Genomic DNA, 16,219 nt, shown 5'->3' on the forward strand with positions numbered 1-16,219 from the left:
TTTAGTGGTCCCACGCTAGTCTCTAAAAAAATGCCTCGTTTGGCGGAAACAAAATGATCTTAAGTCAACGCAACACCAAGTGCCTCACGCTAACAGGACCACAGGGAGACAGTGGAATCCCAGGAGGTGCAGAGACACAGCCACAGGCAGAAGGGGCAGCCCTATCAGAGCTGTGTGGCAGGCAGGCCACAGAAAACACAGGGATACCAGGAGCAAAGGCGAGGGTAGCACTGATGCGGTTGACAGCGGCCCGGGAGGTGCTCAGAGGTCCCGCCCAGCCACGATCTCATGCTGATGAGATGAGGGAAGAGGGGGAGCCACACTGGAAGGGCACGTCTCCTTCCACCTCAGGATGGGACGGTGCCCCTGGAGCAGCAGGAATTGTGCTGTGCTCCGTATTCCTAGAGCCTGGCACAGTGCTTGGCTTTTTCTGAATGAACGAATGCCATACAAAGCCCCTGTGAGGAATCGAAAATGTAAGGCTTCATAGTTTAAAAGTGGTATTACTTTCCTGCACAAAAGCCAGGGTAGTAACCACCTTTCTTTAAATATGTGAGGGGCTGACAGAAGAGGTAAGCATTTTAATATCCTTCAGGTGAAAATGGGCATAAACTAATTGAAGCTTTGGTAATTCTGTGCTGAACTCAAATCTTAAAAGCAACAGTGTAACTAACATTCTGGCTGAAATGATCTCAAGACAACAGACCATGGCCAAGTCTCCTCCCATAGTGGACCCACGCCAGTTCGCAGCAGCAGCAGCAAGCCATTTTTACTCACGAGAGCACCTACTGTGATTATGTGAGCAGGTCACGTCTATCACATTATTCTTTGAAATCGCGTTCACTGTTCTTACCGACTTCCTTAAATCATTACTTGGTGAGACTAAGGAATAAGCAAGAACTAGGAGTACAAAGGGCGGTGAGAACACTGGTAGAATGAGGCATTCAGAAAAGAATGCTACCAGGGCCGAGGCCTGACGTCTTCCCAATTTCAGCTGGCATTTATGTCATACATCAGCAGTACAGTGTGGGACAGAGTCTGGGGGCTGGGGCAGGAGGGGCGCTGGAAGACCCTGTTAGAGTGGCCCTCCGGAGGGGTGCTGACAGGCAGATGCAAGGCCTACAGTGTGCATGGAGATTGTACTCAAGGCACAGTGTCAGCTCCACACTTTCATTCTTTGACTGTCCCTGGTCCCTCAAGGCCAGGCAGGTGCCCTGCTGCATGCTCCCAGAGCACCTTGTACCTCTCCTGTTAGGCTCCTTGCCACACTGTTCTGGAACTACCATTCCACTTATCCGCAGCCACCCTTATCTCCTTTGAAGCTTTAGCTGGGCTCATACCTGATTGTCTGAAGCAGGGACAGTTTGTTCTTGTATATACTGCAATCTTTAGGACCTGGAAACTTAAGAGTTGGGCCTGAATCCTAACACACATTCCCATTTGTACTCACTGTACTATTCTATTAATTGCTTCGAGCCAGACAGGCTGTTTCATTTACTGAGACATGTGTTAATAATTTATAAAAACCATGCATTTAAGAAGACAGCAAAGAATATCACTTTGAAAGGAAGACTTTTTTAACCAGTAAATATGTAAATTAAAAATCCACACAGAACTTTTTTCATTATATATTTGTTCCACAGCATTCTAGCTAAGTACAAAATAGGAGCTGATAAAGCAGCACATGAACGTAGCACAGGAGCTCTCAGCCACCCAGAAAACCAGCACAGCTTCTGCATCTCCATATTCGCTCTGGTCAGGGGAAACCACCAGAGCACACTAGACCCCTGGCACTTGGAGATTTAGCACTTACTGTCCTATCATCTGGGAATGATTCATTCCAAGGGTTCATGACAAGTTTGCAAAACTTAAGTGCTATGAGGCTGGACGGTGGACAAGTCACTAAGCTGATGACGAACAGACCCCATGGCAACAGAGCCTTGCTGTCTTCTACTTATCTTCCTATGTTGAGAGTCCATATTGTAATTGTACCTACAAATCTGAGAATTCACAATGGACTAGATGGTGGACTGTCCACAAACTTCAAGAGTAACTGGAAAAGTGGTTCCATACACAGACGGGTTCGTTTCCAGGAAAAAGGGACCAAAGCATAAGATAAGAGAACCTCCCAGGTGACAAGGAGATACTACAGGGACATCACATACACTTTAACAAAGGGAAGGCACGAGTCAAATAAAAGTGACAAGTTTGAAAACAATAAGAGGAACTGAACTTAAAAAATATTCCAAGCTGGATTCAACAGTTTGTTTCCAGAACAAGGAAGTGTTTCTAACCACACCCTTTTCCAAAACTGACAGTCACCACAGATACGTTCACGGCTTGTGGCTGGGACTCGACTCTCAGGCGATTTTAGCCAGCCACTTCTCCAAGTCCTGGACGTCGGCAGAGCCAGCGTCCCCTCTGCCCCCCTTGGCACTGCACTCCAGGAACTCCACTTTGAGGGGCAGCTGTGCGAATTCAAAGTCTTTGCCTTTCTTTCCCAGATGAGCCTGAGCCGCCGCGCTGGAGCTGTCCAGTGTGCTGGGGGCGGCGGAGCGGGTGACCCGCAGGGTGTTGCTGCGAGAAGGAAGACGGGTCAGCAAGCAGAACGTGTTCCTTTTTAATACCACAGTGAGAGGGCTTTGGGAAATCAAGTCATTTCCTGATGATTTCAGCACTCGTCTAAACATCTAATCATAAAACTGTCGATTACTCTGTTATGACTGTGGAATAATCCTGTGCACGCACACATCACTCTTGGACAAAAAGGTGAGATGAGGGTCCAACTTACACACTAGACAACAGCAGGAAGGGCCCGGGCCACACCAACCTTTCAGCTCGGGGTCCCAGGGTGTCCTTCCACAAGGATCTCCTGCTTCATGCCATTTTAAAACATGTACCTATATTTTAAGTTTATGCTATGAGTGTTAAGAAAACAAATTTCTGAAATTTAAGTGTATGTAGATAAAGTATTTATATTTATATGGAGTCTTTTGGATATAGAGCTTAGAAATCCACAAACTCCAGATTCTCATATCCTACCCTATTTGGGCACAATTACTATTCTCCAACCTCTTCAACCACTAAAACTTTGGCAATTTAAGTCCCCTTGCTGCCACCTGCTGGCACTAACAAACAGTAAGTCATCTCTACTCCCACCTTCTGCCCCCCACAGGCAGAGGAATTCATGCCCTTTTGGGAAGAGCACATATATAGAAACTAAAACTTTGGGGAAGGAACACTTAAGCAAGGTGGTGGATTTCATGGGTATTTTAGTATTCTTTAAATATATGTGTCATAGATATTCCTTTATATATAAGATATTTTATAATTAAAAAAAAACGAGCATTATATATATTCAGCTCTTGCCATAAGGCCATGTAAACACAGTAAACCTTGTTATTCAGAAGACTGAAACACTCAAAGCTGACAGAGCCGAATTCTCACTAACACAGGGTTAAACTAAAATCACACTCCAATTTAACTGATACTAATCTTTACAACTTCTTAATTTTCCTTCACTGCATTACAACACAGAATTTCCTATATTGTTTTTCTATGGCTCTTTAGAGTGAAAAGCAAAAAAACTAACAAAACTTGTGTTTTAAACATGGGAAGACTTGGACTATGCTGTTAAAAAAGAGAATACACAAATAATAGGATTGCTTTTTTCCAAAGGTAATTTCCAACAATTACAACAGAATATTTAGAAACACCAAGCCATGTTTCCATTTCCTTCGCCTAATGACAAACACAACACAGTCCCCAAAGAGTGAGCATCAAAGAGCACGGGAAGAGACGGTTAATAAGCGACGTCTGAAGGGAGAAAAGCCACTGAAAGTGACATCAGCAAGACGGCAGAGAGCAGTTCCCAGCCCAAGTCCTGTCACGGAAACATCAATCTGAATAACCATCCATGCATGAAAATACCCTCCTGAGAGCTCAGGGATCCAGGTCAGAGCACCTGGGGATAGCACAGAAATAAAAGATGCACTGAAGAGGGTGGAAAGGACAGTCTCGCATTACCAAGATTCCTGCTGCAAGCCTGCACAGTGTGGCACGGAGAGATGCACTCCATGAGGGGCAGAGAGAGTGAAGTGAGTACCCACTGTGCCGTGGAACCCAGCACCAGGCTGGCCCCTGTTGCCCCAGCCCCCCTCCTCTGGATCCAGGCCCCAGGCCTACTGCAGAGGACCCCCGAACAGGCCAGCTCCAGTAGACCCAAGTGCCCTGTTGGACATGACAGATCCAGGCTACAGGTCTGCCCAAGTGGACCCTGGTGCCAGGCCAGCTCCCCATCACCCATGGACCCTGGTGCCAGGCCATCCTGCCCAAGGACTTGGGCAGCAAGCCCACCGAAAATCTCTGGTTGGACTGACTACGGAAGGGCATTCTCTTACAAAGCCAGTCAGTAGGGACTAGAAGTACGTACTTTTTCAAATGTGCAGGCCCCAATGTAAGGACACAAAGATCATGAATAATCAGGGAAATGTGACACCAGCAAAGAAACAACATAAAGCACTAGTAACTGACCCTGAAGAAATGGAGATCTACAAACTGCCTGACAAAACTCAAAAAAGACATCCAAAAGTTCAGGGAGCTGCAAAAGAACACAGACAAAGCAAAAAATGAAGAAAACAATATATGAGCAAACTAAGAAGTTAAACAGAGAGAAATCATTAAAAAAATCTGAAACTGAAGAACACAATGGCTGATGTAAAAAATTCAGAACCTCAACAGCAGGCTTGATCAACCAGAAGCAGAAGAATCAGAGCGTGAAGACAGATGATTTGGAATCACCAATGCGCAGATCAAGAAGAAGAGTGAAGAAAGCCCACATAACTTATGGGAGCCGACATCACTATGGGAGACCCAGAAAGAACAAAGACAAAGAAGCCAAAAACCTATTTAAAAAACGACAGCCTTGGCTGGGTGGCTGGGTTGGTTGGAGTGTCATCCTATACATGGAAAGGTTGTGGATGTGATTCCCAGTCAGGGCACACACCTAGGTATACGTAGGCTGCAGGTTAGATTCCCCAGTCAGGGTGTGAATGGAAGGTAACCAATCAGTGTTTCTCTCACATCCATGTTTCTTTCTCTCCGTCTCTCAAATCAATAAACATATCCTCAAGTGAAGATTTAAAAAAGAAAGAATAACAGAAAACCTCAAATCTGGGAGGGAAGCCCAAAGAATTGTGAATAGATTAAAGAGAGCTTCACAGAGACACATTGAAATCAAAATGACAGAAGTCAAAGACAGAGAATTTTGAAAGCAGCAAGACAAAAGTCAATTGTCACAAAGGAAATCACATAAGACTAAAAGCCTGCAGACCAAGAGTGGGATGATACATTCATTCAAAATGCTGAAAGAAAAAAAAACTGGCAACCAAGAATATTATACCCAGTAAAGCTGTCTTTTGATATTAACCAACAGAACGTATTCACACTTACAGTTCTTTCTCAAGTTGCTGCTGAATTATCTTTGCTGATTTTGCCATTGTAATGTCTGGAGAGAAAATGAAGACACTGTTGAATTTAAACCAGAAAGGCTCTCTTCCCAAGGCTTCTTGTACATATGGAAAAGGCCTATTTAAAGTAAGAAATTTCTGCTCCCCACACCTTTACTTTTTAAAAATGTTTTTTTTATTGCTAGTAGCTTCGTTACCAAAGTACACTTTACATTTGGTTGTATCGGTTTTTCTATAATGCTTATAAATACATTAAGCTGGTGACTATAAAACTGACTAGCTCCTTCATGGAAGTTTTCCACACCTTACAGACCTTTTAAATCAATATATAAGTCCGGCCAATGTAAAAAAAAAATCTTCCAGCTTTGAGATTTTAACAAAAGCCTTCACTGCAACATAAATACCCTGTCATACAGAAGTAAACTAAGCATATTCCAGCTGATATTAAAATGGTATGTTACAGCACCGAGTGCTACGGGTAAGAAACAAGCACTGGTTTGGCACACAGCTGATATTGACTCCTCTTGTTCATGTCATGATCCTAACACTTATTCCTGACTAGGCATTATTAGATTTATTACCTGACCACTTCTGAGAAATGTGTTGTGCTCTTTACAGATTCAGAATTTTAGTTCTGAAAGAGGCCTGTAAAGATCCACTAGTCTATCTTATTTTAGAAGTAATGAAACTGAAGTCTTGTTTTATTGGATGTGACTAAAAGGTTTTTAACAGTTATCAGGTTAAAAACAACTTTCCCAAACTGTCCTTGATGAAATGCCCTGGATGGTAACTTCTTTTAAAGAAGAGACTCCACCTGTCCCTTCACACTGAGTATTTGACATGGCGTACTGTCAATCTGATAAACTTAACCAGGTAAAGTAAGATGATTTACAATTAAAGAAAGAAAAACAGTATGTCAAAGAATAACTGATGATAGTCACTCCTTTGGCATTTCTTAGAATAGCCTGGTAAATAGACTAATAAAAATGCAGGAGTATAAATAAATTTGAAGAATTAAAATCCTTCCATTTATAGCTCACCAGCAATTGTCTTTCATCCTGAATAGCAGTTTTAGATAGCTGGATTAATTCTTAGTAGCAATCTCAGAAAAATCTCAATAATTATTGCAAGAAAATATGACGGTACCTTGCTTGTTGCAGGCGATTAAGAATGACGGTGTGTTCTTCAGACCCAGGCTATCAATCAGGACTTGATACAGAAACTCGGCCACATCCTTCACCTCTCGCTGGAAGGCTGCACTGTCCACAACGAACACAACAGCCCTTGTGGGTGGGGGAGGAAAACCAACATGTGAGCATGCAGTGGTGTGGCATTATACAAGAAACTATTTTTTGAGAAATTTTTCTTGAGAAAAAGGCCAAGGATAGAATTCTATACCTTGTGAAGTGTATGGCATGACCTAAAATCAATAATCTAAGCCTCTCCCTTAGGAAGCTAGAACAATTAAGAGCAAATTAAATTTAAAGTATGCAGAAGAAAAGAAATAAAAGAACAGAAATCAATAAAACTGGTAACTGGAAATCAACAGGGAGCACCAACAAACACAAAAGTTGGTTCTTTGAAAAAAATCAATGCAATTAATAAACTTCTAGCCAGGCTAACTAAGAAAGAGAAGACACAAATTGCTAATATGAGAAATGAAAGGGAACATCAGTACAGATCCCAGGAACATTAAAGGATAATCAAGAAATACTGAGAACAACTCTATACTGACAAATTAGATAACCTAGGTAAAATGGTCCAATTCTTTAAAAGACACAATCTACCAAAACTCACACAAGAACTAAACAATCTGAATAGGCCTAGCTCTATTAAAGAAATGGAATCAATAATGAAAAACCTTCCTAACAGAAAATACGAGGTACATAAGAGTTTACTGGTCAAGTCTAGCAAACACTTAAGGAAGTTTACACAATGTTGTATGTCAGATACATTCAATTAAAAAAACTAAATATACCAATCCTCTACACTATCCTTCAGAAAACAGAAGCAGAGGGAGTACTTCCTAACCCATTCTATGAAGCCAGCATTACTGCAATACCAAAACCAGACAAAGTAATATCAAAACTACAGATGGACACCTCTCATGAGCATAAATGTAAAAACCCTCAATAAAACACCCACAGACTCCAACAATATATAAAAGGAATTACATACCACAATTAACGGGTCCTGCACCCATTTCCAATGTAAGAGAGGAGGGTTCCACCACCACCAAGCACTGCTCCTAACACCAGCTATGCATCCTATAATTCAACTTGATTGTGACACCAGCTACCTAGAAATAGCTCAGATTCCACAGGTTAAAGGCTCAGCCCCACAAGACCGCTCTCTACTTCAGATGTGAACACCAGTAACTCTGACCAACTGGCTAAAAACTGGAGGTTCCCACCACTCCCCGCCTTGAGTTCAAGTAATGTACTAGAGGGGACCGCAGATGCCAGTCAGAAGTACAAGTGACAACCTGGACTTTTCACCTGGGTCAGTCAGAAGTTGTCACCTGTACTTCTGACTGACTGGCTCTAAATCAGATGTTCCCCCTCCTTGGATTGAATTAATTTGCTAGAGTAGCTTACAGAACTCAGGAAACCAATTTACTCACTAAATTACTGGTTTAATACAAAGAATATTAAAAGACCTAATTAACAACCAGATGAAGAGATAAAAAGGATGAGGAACCAATCTGGTCCCCCAATTTGGAAGCTGTCTGAACCCCACCCCAAGATGATCCTGAGTTTGCCTATGAATTTTAGACACAATACCAAAGGCATATCCATGAACAGAATCCATCAACTAGACTTCATTAAAGATTAAAAAATTTCTGCTTTAAAAAATCACCATCAAGAGAATAAGATAAGCCACAGACGGGGAGAAAATATTTGCAAAAGTTCTACCTGATTAAAGACTGTTGTCCAAAATATATAAAGAACTAAAACTCAACAGTAAGAAAACAACCCGATAAAAAATGGGTCAAAGATCTTTAATGACACTTCACCAAACAAAATCTATAGGTAGCAAATAGTATGTAAAAAGATACTCCACAGCATGTCATCAGGGAAAATGCAAATTAAAATAACTAGATACCATTACATACCTATCAGAGTGGCCAAAATCTAGGACACTGACAATGCTAAATGCTGATAAGAACACAAAGCAACAGAACTCTCGTTTGTTGCCGGTGTAAATGCAAAATTGTACAGCCACTTTGGAAGACAATTTGGCAATTTCTTACAAAACCAAACATTCTCCTATCACCATTCCACACCTGTGCTCCTTGGTACTTATCCTAATGCTTACGTCCACACAAAAGGTGACACACAGATGTTTACGATAGCTTAATTCAGAATTGTCCAAACTTGAAAGCAATCAGTATGTCCTTCAGTAGATGAATAAATAGATGAACTGCGGTACATCCAGACAATGGCATGTTAGCCAGCACCAACAAGAAGTGAGCTGTCAAGAAATTTAAAGGCTTGGAAAAAACTTGAATGCTTATTATTAGCACCTAAAAGAAGTCAATCTGAAAAGGCTACATAATGTGTGGCATTCTGGACAAGGCGAAACCATAGAGGGAGTGAAGAGTGGCCATGGGGGGTTAGGGAGGAGAGGGAGGAATTCGCAGAGCAAAGAGGGTTTTTAGGGCAGTGAAACTATAATGGTGAACACATGATGTTATACATTTGATCACATCTGTAGAATGTATAACCCAAGAGTGAAACCTAGTGTAAAATATAGACTCTGCTTATGATATGTCCACGTAGGTTCATCAATTTTAACCAAAAAACCAGTCTGGTGGAGGATGGTGACAACAGGGGAGGCTATCCATGTGTGCGGGCAGGGGTATATGGGAAATCCCTGTACCTTCTTTCAAATTTTGCTGTGAACCTAACACTACTCTAAAAAATTATTTTAAATCACACACAACAGTTTTATCTGTGATAGGCTGCTCAACACCACCATCTTGTGGGCAAGGAAGCAACAACAAAATATAAGTCACATCTTCAAAAAATACCATATTTTTCGGACCATAAGATGCACCTCAGTTTTAGAGGAGGAAAATAGGAAAAAAATTTTTGAAGCAAAAAATGTGGTAAAATATTTAATAACATAATATTTCACTGATGTAAATGTAAACAGAACTCAACAGCAGCATTAACAACCATTATTCCTCCCGGGGGGTGGGGGGGGAGGGGTGGGTCTTGTAGTCCGAAAAATACAGGTAAGTAAAAAAAAAAAACCACTACCTCTTTCCATCAAATCTAAGATTCCATCAATTAATAAATTATTATTTCAAGAACTAAGAAAAATACTATGAATTAAACTATGACACTATCAATCTTAAGTAGCATGTCAATTTCATAGATATTAAAAATCAGTGAAGTCTCATATATTGATTGTCCTCTTATGTTTTTATCAGGGCTTGAAACTAAAGAATAAAGCATCTTAACCTGGAGCACAGGAATGTCAGGAAATAAGAGTCAGTAACATTACAACAACACTGAAAGAAATATGAAAATACTGTTCTGTACTTTTGAGGCATCGATTTTAGGTAATTTTAAAATATAAACATATAATGTTAGATTTTAATAACTTCTAGGTTTCCACCTAGCTTTAAAAATTTTTTTCAGATTAACAGTTCTATACATTACTGAAACTGTCCTCAGAGTAAATGAAAACTTTACTAACGTGATAATAATAGTTAACATTTTCTGAACACTCTGAGAAACATGTCAAACGTTACCTATAATAACATATAACGTTACATATAATCCTCGCCAAATCCTAGTACAGGCAGGCTTGCGACCTAGAACTGGCTGACCCCAGGTTCCATACTCTTTCCACTCCAGGACACCAGGCTGCTTCCCGAATACCATCCAGCAAACAACACAGGTGGTCTTGATAAAGACAGACTTCAGACAAACTCATTCCACTTCCGACTCACCGGGCTGAAGCCTTAAACCGCTCTAGGAACTGAAGTCTCAAGCTCTCATGGCCAGGGAGGTCGATCAAGGTCAGACTAGTGCCCTAAGGATGGCGGCAGTAACATTAAATTAATGTTTCGGTCCTGATTCACATTCACAACACAAACCTTTCGTATCAGATTTCAGGCCAATTAATTAACCAAAAAATGTTCACTCTAATTAATGAATGAATCAAACAAATGTTTACTAAGCATCTTCTATTTATGAATCATCAGTCAAGGAACAATGGGCAAAAACAGACACAGTCCGAGCTCTAACAGGGCTTGTAACATAATCAGAAAGATCAACGATGTAAAATTACATTTATGTAAGTGTAAAATTCCAATTTTACACTTATATATGGACAAATGTTCTGAGGGTGATGAGAAACTTGACCCTGTCTGAGGAAGTCAGGGAACTGTGGTCCATCTAAGGCTAGGGAAATATGCTAGTATAAATAAGAGCGAAAAACAGTAATCAATATTCACAAAATAAATTATATAAGACCCTATACTTTACCACACAGCATATTACCATTATATGGATCCCCAATCTCTATAACAAAACATTCTTTTACATTTCTACCATAATTTAATTTTAAATATGTCTACTAGTCACACCATTTGTTCCAGTCTTGTCAATATTTTGTGTCAATTCTTGATTCAGACGACAATCATTAAAACAGGGAGGGGTTATACCCCTACTGAGCACTCATGAACATCCATTTAAGTGCTACTCCTTCCAGGCCTTCATTCTGGAGCTCAGGGTCAATGTAGATGTGGCTATGCTCAATGGTAGGACTCTCGGATACAGCTCTGGCACACATATCGTCAGACTCATGGGTCATTTCCCAGATGCTCTGCCTTATCCACAGCCAGTCTTCACCACTGTTTAGCAGGAGGGCAGCCACATCACTCAGTTTCACATGAATACAGCTGGATTCATTATGGCCTGACTGTGGTCTTTTAGGGGTAAAAATATGATGTGTATTGGCCTTTTTAAAAGAAATAGAGGTAAGAGCCTAGGGACCTCAGGATGGGACCCACTACCACATTTCATAATCAGCACTGCACCAAACACTAGAAATAATCCAGAAGATACATTAACAGATACATTATTACCCTAAGAGATAGAGACTAGATCTAAAACATAAGGGGAGTTAAAAAAAGAAGGGAGGAATATTCTACATATTCAACAGAAATATGCAAGCCTCATATGTAACGTTAAATTTTCTGAAAACGGGGTGGGCTGGGATGGAAGTAAAAGACAGAAAACTGTACTTGAACAACAATTACATTTTTTAAAAAAGGCTCGTAAAAAAATTATGAAAACTTAAAAAAAGTAAAAATAGGTAAAATTAATTTTAATAATATCAACATACAGGACAGGGCAAAAGTAGGTTTATAGTTGTTTGTATGGAAAATAATCCAATTATTAATAAATAATAATACAAGAATAAACTGTGTTTCACATACTTATAACTGTAAACCTACTTTTGCCCCACACTGTATGTAAATTATCCTTTTAACATATAATAAGAAAATCAAGACATTATCAACATTTTACATTCTTTTTTTCATTCTACGTCTTCAGTATCTGGTGTACATTTTACACGTAAAGCACCCTTCTATTCGGATAGTCACGTTTCAAGGTGCTCAACAGCCCCAAGTGGCCGGTGGCAACTCTACTGTCTGAGGCATTCCCTGGGACACCCCACTTAAAAAATCTGGTGCAAGTATCCCAAGAATCAAACATCTCCTAAAACCGAAATTTCAAAATCTGAATCCTTGGGAATTTAAAAAGTTATGGGCCAAAAGGAGTGTCATTAATGAAAAGAAACAAAAATATCTCTAAGACATTTAAAAGAATCTCTCTTTACTTTTTCTTAACAATGTTTAATTCCGGAAGCAAGAAGGGAAGGTCTGTAAGATCATCATTCAAACTCACCCATCTAAGCATCTCCCCCTCCAACCAGTCACCCACACTTCCTTCCACTCACTCACCAAGTACCTGTTAAGCACAGGAATTGGCCTGACAGTCATTGGCCTATCAACATGATAGTGCTACACAGGAACATACAAAGTCCTCACGATTCCTTCTTGGTATTTTAAAAAATATACTCATGCATACTCTTTAAGAGATCCACTGCTACATTCATTGTATGCAAAAGAAAAAGATAACTACCAACTAAATGTCTGTTAATAGGGCTCTTATTAAATAAGAACTTAATTGTATGGTACATAATGGAATACTATGCAGCTCATAAATCAACTAGGTACAAATGAGAAAAAACAAGTATCAAACACAAGCATATTGTTAAGTTAAAAAACATAAAACAGAACTGAAAAGAAAGAAAAGAAAAAAAATTAAAGAATATACAGCTGTGTTTGCATATACATAGGCTATCTGAAAGGATACACACAGGAAAATGGGAAGTTATTACCTCCAAGGAGAAGACTGGGTAGTAGGGATAGAAAGGGCAACATTACTTTTCACCAAATATCCTTTTTAACCTTTTGAATTTTTGTCCCATATACATGTATAACATATTCAAAACATAAAAAAAGGCTTAATCCTCATCCTCAACACAAAGAAACAGAAACTAATAAAGTGTGTCCTGAGGTACTGAGGGACAACAAAGCAGGGGAGGGCATAATTAAATGGATTGCCTGGGTGGTCAAGAGCAGGGTTTGTCACATGGGTCATATTTCTCCATGGAAATAAACTACTCAGACTAATTTAGCTTAAAAATGCCCTTCCTGACACAACAAAGTAAAGTAAAACTGTCAGGCCCCCAACATTCTAGGAGCCCCTTACCCTGGTATTCTTGACTCTGTACACAGCAGAGCTGTCAGTGATGGAAGTCTGGGTGTCTCTGTAAAGGCCTGTTAACAACTGTAAAGAAAAATAACATGGGGGAGACCAGAGTAAACACTGACATAAGCAAACCTTAAGAGAGTAATTTTGTTCTAAAGATCCTAGAAGCCAAATACATGAACGTTATTTGCAACAGATGAAAAAGGCCATGTTGAGGTTTTTTTTCCCTTACTTGTAGAAAAATCCAATTTGCAAACTTTATTCCCCTCTACCCAACTGAGAGGGGGAACTCCCCCTATTATTTTCAAATAACTGTTTCAAATGGTTCACGGCCAAATTTACCAACCTTCCAAAACATTATTTAATTATTAAAGATAATTAAAGGTTATCTTTCTCTAGTGAAAGGAAAATCGTTTATACTCTCAAAACGAAGAATGAGAAACCCTCTGCTACTCTCCACAACAAAAACATTTAAAGCTACAGATTAAAAATAAAAATGAGTGAAAAGAACCTACATAGCCCAATGTCAAATAATCACCCTTTAAAAAATCATCTTTGACAACCTATCAGGTGAGTATAGAGCTATCAGTAGAGTATACTGCACAACGAATTATACACAACACACAAATCAAATCTTTCTAACTTTTCTCCTGCTCTGGCCTCCTTAGCCACAGCATGAAAGTAGCTACATAAAACCTTTAGATGAGACAAGACCTAAATATGAGAATCTATCAAATGCAAGAAAATAGAAATGGTCAAAAAATTCCAGTTTACGAGTTTGCAAGAGTCTTTTTGTCCTCCCAAGAGAGTCAAGAATTAACTGTCCAATTTATCGGCATCAGCTTCTTTTCCAAAATAAATCATGACCACCCAAAATAATGGGATGCCCTAAGTTGTCCTATCTAGTGTGAGAGAGATATAAATCAAAAGCACTTACTCTGACAAAGAGCAACGTCTTCCCAGAGTCACAAAGGCCAACAAGAAGTACAGCTCTTTGACTGCTCCTTCTGCTCCTGATGAACTTCCAGAACACTGTGGAATACAGAAAAAGAAATAAAATTAGCCTTATAACAGTATGCGTGTATGGTTGGGGTGGGTATATTAACATAAGCCTACCATAGAACACCGCAATCACCTGAAACTTGCTTTTATTGTTACTACCACCGTAATTGTTAGTTACTGTTGTTAGGGACCCCACTGAGAGTACCTGCCACTCTCAAATGTCAACTTTTGGGTGAAACCCCTACCCCCGTGGACTCTTTTAAGAGCAATCTTGTCTATCAACTTTGTATCCTCAGCGCCTAGCACGCAAACACAGGACGCTCCAACTTTAAGTAGAAAGCCCAGGAGTCTTGGTAGTAAACGCAACGTAAGGGGGGACCACGCGCTTAAACTAAACAGAAACTGAAGGAAGAGTAATTTGTGCCCCATGGCCCAGGATACCACTTTGGGGGTCGCAGCGCTTCTCCCGCTGCTTCAGGCAGGAGGACAGGGTGTCATAAGGGGTGCGATTCCCTCAACAGACGCCCGCCAGGTGCCTTCTCCGCCCGGCATCCTCCCAGTTCAGGCCCGACTCGCTCGCCCTGCATCCTTCATAACCACTCGCCACCTCTTTACCCAGCGTCAGCAGCACCGCCAGAAGCGCCACTACTACCGACAGCACAGTCGGGTCCCTCTGCTGTAGTTCCTGCCGCAAGGAGTCTAGGTAAGGTTGGAAAGCGCCGCCGACACCACCACCATTCCCCAATCGCTGGGAGCTGGTGGAAGCCATGCTGAATTCCGTAGTCTCCGGCGCCCTAGAAGCAACGTGTCCCTACGCTCCACGCAGACGTCTGAAGCGGAGCATCACGGGAGTGGTAGTTCCTGAGTTGTATTTTTCTCCTCGAGGGCGGTGATCCCGAAGGGCCTGATGGGAGTTGTAGGGTTTTTAGGGGTGTTTTTGTTTTTGTTTTTGTTTTTGTTTTTGTTTTTTTGTAGTGTGGCGCGTTTGTACCGAACGGGAGGACAGCCACAGGTTGTTTCATGAATGACCCACTTATCCTTTAAGATATGAGTCAGTGGTGCCGCCCTTCTTTATGGTTGTTGGCAGAATGCTGGGTGAGGAAAATGAGCGGCTCTAGAAGTCTCCACTGAGGATTGCCAGTCCCTCCTTTCCTGAGGTGTCTTGTGAGGAACTCAAACGTCACACAAACATTTTGTCCGAATATAATGTGGCACGGGATATGGCGGAGGATGTACGGTTTGATGTGGGGATACAGAAAAGGACGCTTAACCCGTCAGGAGTTCGGAGAAAAGCTCGTGGAGGAAAGTGACCAGAACTGGGCCATGAAGGTTGCGTTAGATTCTGCTGGAATTAAGGAGAAAGGGTCTCTGTGCAGAAGAAAAGGAGCAATTCCGTGTCCCTACACTATAAATCCTGGACTGCAAGTGAGTGGTCTTCTTAAAAAAGATTTTTAAACTTATTTTTTAGAGAGAGGGGAAGGGAGTGAGAGAGGTAAACATCGGTGTGTGGTTGCCTCTCGCTCGCCCCATATTGGGGGCCTGGCCTGCAACCTAGGCATGTGCCCTGACTGGGAATCAAACCAGCGACCCTTTGGTTTGCAGGGCTGTACTCAATCCACTGAGCTACCCCAGATGGGTGGTGAGTTGTCATCTTTAAAACAAGCAGCCAGGAAAACTAATGAGAGGTGTGGGAGCTGTTGAAAAATGCAGCCATCATTCCTGCCCAAAGTGGCAGCCACGACCCTGCCAGGCAGGTGTGTGGGATGAAGATGGTCAGTTCTTCCAGTTTCTAAAGAGAAGCCAGAAAGGCAGGTATTTATGGGAACCTTCCACTTTTCAAACTTCAGCAGGTAATGGAAAATATTTAAAAATGTGTGGCCCAGGTCCTGGCGGGGTAGCTCAGTTGGTTAGAACATCGTGACAATGTGCCAAGGTTGCAGGTTCAGTCCC

The 16,219-nt window shown here is 41.1% G+C and overlaps 1 protein-coding gene across 1 annotated transcript in view; it reads right to left on the reverse strand.

The window, feature by feature from the left end:
• Positions 1 to 2,238: 2,238 nt before the first annotated feature.
• LOC118997558 (serotransferrin-like) overlaps positions 2,239 to 16,219 on the reverse strand; it is a 42,940-nt gene continuing 28,959 nt past the window's right edge. Inside the window, 8 exon segments of the mRNA XM_037061256.1 lie at positions 2,239 to 2,577; positions 5,452 to 5,506; positions 6,615 to 6,751; positions 10,432 to 10,514; positions 13,268 to 13,345; positions 14,205 to 14,299; positions 14,885 to 15,054; positions 15,056 to 15,130. Of these exon segments, the coding sequence (XP_036917151.1) occupies positions 2,361 to 2,577; positions 5,452 to 5,506; positions 6,615 to 6,751; positions 10,432 to 10,514; positions 13,268 to 13,345; positions 14,205 to 14,299; positions 14,885 to 15,054; positions 15,056 to 15,130 (910 nt within the window). The 3' untranslated portion in view covers positions 2,239 to 2,360.

This window comes from Sturnira hondurensis, unplaced genomic scaffold (genome assembly GCF_014824575.4).
Source record: "Sturnira hondurensis isolate 20B ecotype Veracruz unplaced genomic scaffold, ASM1482457v3 Scaffold0013299, whole genome shotgun sequence".
Classification (NCBI taxonomy): domain Eukaryota; kingdom Metazoa; phylum Chordata; class Mammalia; order Chiroptera; family Phyllostomidae; genus Sturnira; species Sturnira hondurensis.